This window comes from Myotis lucifugus, unplaced genomic scaffold (genome assembly GCF_000147115.1).
Source record: "Myotis lucifugus unplaced genomic scaffold, Myoluc2.0 scaffold_197, whole genome shotgun sequence".
NCBI lineage: Eukaryota > Metazoa > Chordata > Mammalia > Chiroptera > Vespertilionidae > Myotis > Myotis lucifugus.
The window spans coordinates 1,642,987-1,646,775 of record NW_005871245.1 but is presented as its reverse complement, the minus strand read 5'-3'; the positions used below and the strand labels follow the sequence as shown (position 1 = coordinate 1,646,775).

At 50.8% G+C, this 3,789-nt stretch overlaps 1 protein-coding gene across 1 annotated transcript; it reads right to left on the bottom strand.

Annotated features, from left to right (window-relative positions):
- Positions 1-468: 468 nt before the first annotated feature.
- Positions 469-2,844, bottom strand: LOC102432453 (interferon alpha-inducible protein 6-like). The gene is made up of 4 exons (XM_023761023.1): positions 2,753-2,844; positions 2,004-2,075; positions 1,774-1,923; positions 469-692 (listed from the first exon to the last, which is right to left on the bottom strand). Exons 1-4 carry the CDS (start codon positions 2,820-2,822, stop codon positions 583-585), a joined length of 402 nt encoding a protein of 133 aa, XP_023616791.1. The 5' UTR covers positions 2,823-2,844; the 3' UTR covers positions 469-582.
- Between the last annotated feature and the right edge of the window lie 945 nt (positions 2,845-3,789).

Below are 3,789 nucleotides of genomic sequence, written 5' to 3'. Positions count from 1 at the left end.
CCTCCAAAAGCTGCTGCTAACACACTTTCTTCAAAGCAAAAGTCTGGCCCTCTGTTCTCCACCAGAGGTAGACCACTCTGGTGCTGCTTCCGAGAACGGAGACCTGGTTTCTACGTTTCTGCCAAATCAGAGAAGTAGCTGGAAGCTTCTCTCACTGAGACTAAACTGAGCTCTGCCTCCTTGGCCCACTGCGACCTCCAGCCTGAGCATTCACAGTGTGACAGGGGCAGCAGGCAGCTCTGCTGGGAGGGAGTCTCAGGGTGGGGATGTCTGAGCTGGGTTATGAGCTTCAGGACATTCTAGGCAGAAAGGACAGCACATGCCGAGGTCCAGGGACAAAATCAGCTGCGGGTGTTTCAGGAGCTGTGGTTGGCTTTAGGGAGAAGGGAGGGTGGGGTGTGTGGATGAGGCAGACCAGACCCAGATCTTGTTGGGCTTCTCCTAGGAAGAATGACTCACAAGACAAAGTGTTTTCTGAGAGAAGTTTATTCTCTTTTTCACCTGGTCGTTGGAGTGTCACAGAGAGAGCTCTGGACTTCACCTGGAAGAAGCAGGGCGGGGGATGGGTGTCCAGGAAGCTGCTCACTCCTCCTCCTCCTCCTCTGCCCCCTTGTTGTCTATCTGCTTGTGGACAGTATAGCCTATAGCGGCACCAACGTTGGCCATGAGGGCACTGCCACCACCAGTAGCCCCTGTAAAGCAAGTATAGCCAGGTCACGCGCAGCCCAGGCATCAGGCCTGGGAATCCAAAAGTCTGGAGACCAATGGTCAAGTCCAAGCTCTTCATTTTCAGATGGAGAAACAGTGGCCCTGAGAGGGAAGGGGACTTCTGCAAAGTGAGTATTATTTCCCCCTCCTCCCAACTCACCACCTCAAATCAGAGCTGTGTTTCAGAGATGAAAAAAAGTCAAAATAACAACTCATTCTCCTCATGTCTTCCATGTTATTAATAATGCTAATAGCAGCCACCTTTGTGGAGACCTCTCTGTGGGTGGTGGAGGGCTCACAAGTAAGAGAGGACAACCATCACATAACACTGGACTGTTGCTAGTCCTGCCCAAACCCCTTACTTCCCACTGCTGGGGTGGCCTGGCCTGTGTTCCCCGCTGCCGCCCTGAGAAGGGCTCTGTTCTTCTGGGCTGGTCCGTTGGGCTTTGTCATCCAGAACTGAGAGAAGATGGAGGGCTCAGAAAGGCAGAGTTTGTCAGGAGTGTTTTTTTCTCTAGGATTTTGAAGAGAGAGAGAGAGAGAGAGAGAGAGAGAGAGAGAGAGAGAGAAAGAAAGAAAAGGGTGAAGGAGAGAGGGAGGGGGAAAAGAAAGAGAGATTCACAGAGATAGACATGAATGCCAAATTTTTAGAAGGATCATTCTGAGCTCTGTATCAATCCCCTTCATGGTGTTCAAGAAACTCAAGTCAAGACCAGAACTGGTATGAGATTGAAGTGAGTGGTTCCACTCTGGGTGTTTGAGAATGAGCAGATTCATAAAATGTTAAATTGAGGAAGATTGTCCTGGTTAGTAGATGAGGAAAACTGAGGCTTGCTGTGAAAGCCAGCAATCAGCCTGTCTGGGTTTGAATCCTGGCTCCAGGGCAAGCCAGCTGGGAGTAAATGACTGAACCAGTCGGTGCCTCAATCCACCCACTGAACGATGGGGCTTATAAGAATACGCACTTCGGAGAGCTGAGCTGGCCTGTGGAAAGGACTCAGAATAGTAAACAGAGAGACGACCTGTGGCCCTGGTGTCTGCTCCAGGGCCTGGCCCCCAACTCACCCAAACTCTGCAGCGTGGCCACCAGCCCTCCGGCGGGCACGCCGCCCCCGTTCGCTATGGCCGACCAGCTCATCAGCCAGGAGGCCACCGAGTGGGCAGCGATACCGGTGCCTGTGAAGCCCAGAGCAGGCAGCCCGAAGGCCAGAGCCCCTGGAGGAAGAGGAGACGGTGAGGGAGCGCCCGGGGCTGGGGTCGCCCCACCTTGTCAAGCTCCCACCTTCCAGACCCACCTGCTCCGATCGCCATGTAGGGCAGCGCGTCCCAGATTCCGGAGTCGCTGTCCTCCGAGTCTTTCCTTTTGCCTGTGGGGAGAGCGGACAAAGTGGAGTGCAGTGGGGAGCAGAGTCCCCTACTCTGTGCCCGATGCCCAGGAACACCCACAGAGCTGGGGACCACCATCCTCCTATTCGGAGAGCCTCACTAAAGGGAAGAGACTTTTCCTAAGGCCTCGTGCCTGGCGCATAACTGGCATTGAATAAACGTTAGAATGGAGGAATGGACCGATTAGGGATTCGAATCTGGGGCTCTGGCCACGACAAGCCTGCGCTGTCCATTGTAATAGCTTCTCTCATTCAGAGGCACGCCTGAACCTCTAAACCAGTGGTTCTCAACCTGTGGTTCACGACCCCTTTGGGGGTCGAAAGACCCTTTCACAGGGGTGGCCTAAGACCATCGGAAAACACATATATAATTACATATTGTTTTTGTGATTAATCACTATGCTTTAATTATGTTCAATTTGTAACAACGAAAATACATCCTGCATATCAGATATTTACATGACGATTCATAACAGTAGCAAAATGACAGTTATGAAATAGCAACGAAAATAATTTTATGGTTGGGGGTCACCACAACATGAGGAACTGTATTAAAGGGTCGCGGCATTAGGAAGGTTGAGAACCACCGCTCTAAACCAAGGATCCTGAAACTTCCCGCTTCTTTCTCCCGAGATCTTCCTCTGCCCCAGGATCCTTACCTGCCTCCACCGGCCCGCAGGCGTACAGGAGCAGGTAGCACAACAAGAGCGATACCACCTTCTGCCGCATGGTGGCGACTTTGTCGCTGAACCTGGGGATGGGGAGAGGAAAGAGATGATCCAGAGCCATTTTGAGCCAAACCCTCCAGGCTGTCTTCCTTTCCGATTGGAGGAAGAGTCCATACAAAGCAGCGAAGTGCTCTGGACTGAGCCCAGGACCCCTCTCAGGAGCTGCGGGATTTCCGTTTCTTCGTGGCAACAGGAGCAGTGATGTTCCTGCCTCACCCGGTGTCCTGAGAATCAGTGAGGGAATCCTCTTCTGGTAAGGTGCCTGGCACGTGGCGCATGCTCAATGATGTCAGCTAGTATCCTTGCCGTGGTTTCTGTTCTTGACTTTGTCCTCACTGCCTGCCTGACCTCGGGCAGGATACTAGCACCTTTTCTGGGTCTCGATTTACTTATCCCTAAGATGGGTTATTAATAGAGCCTATTTTAGAGGGTGGCTGTGAGTTTTGAAACTATTCATCACTATTCCCTAGCACTTAGAACATTATCTGTCACACAGAATTTTCTGGGGAAAAAAAAAAATGGTTGTGGATCAATTTATTTTTCCAATGCATTGAATAGTTATAGGCACCAAACATTGTCCTCACACCAGCTTCATTTTTCAGAAAGACAGCACAGAGGGTTAAGGAGGTTGCCCAAGGCCACACCGTAAACTCTGCAATCTAGACACACACTCATGACTGTTGGAATTCAAAACCTATGTTCATTATTCCAAAAAATAGGAAAATATATGTGCCCCCAAATTCACCTATAATGCACTTTTTGTCAGTTCAATGCAATTTTCTTGAATCAAAAGCAAGTAAACATCGCCCAGCTGGTGTGGTTCAGTGGTTGAGCATCAACTCATGAACCAGGAGGTCATGATTGGATTCCTGGTCAAGGCACATGGTCGGGTTTCAGGCTCGATCCCCAGGGGAGGCAGGAGGCAGCCTATCAATGATTCTCTCTCATCACTGATGCTTCTCTCTCTC

Coding starts and splice junctions, on each gene's coding strand:
- LOC102432453 (XM_023761023.1), bottom strand. CDS start 2,822: ATGCGGCAGAAGGTGGTATCGCTCTTGTTGTGCTACCTGCTCCTGTAC. Junction 1,924..2,003: donor CTACATGGCGATCGGAGCAG/GTGGGTCTGGAA, acceptor CTCTTCCTCCAG/GGGCTCTGGCCTTCGGGCTG. Junction 693..1,773: donor GGCCACGCTGCAGAGTTTGG/GTGAGTTGGGGG, acceptor CTTGCTTTACAG/GGGCTACTGGTGGTGGCAGT.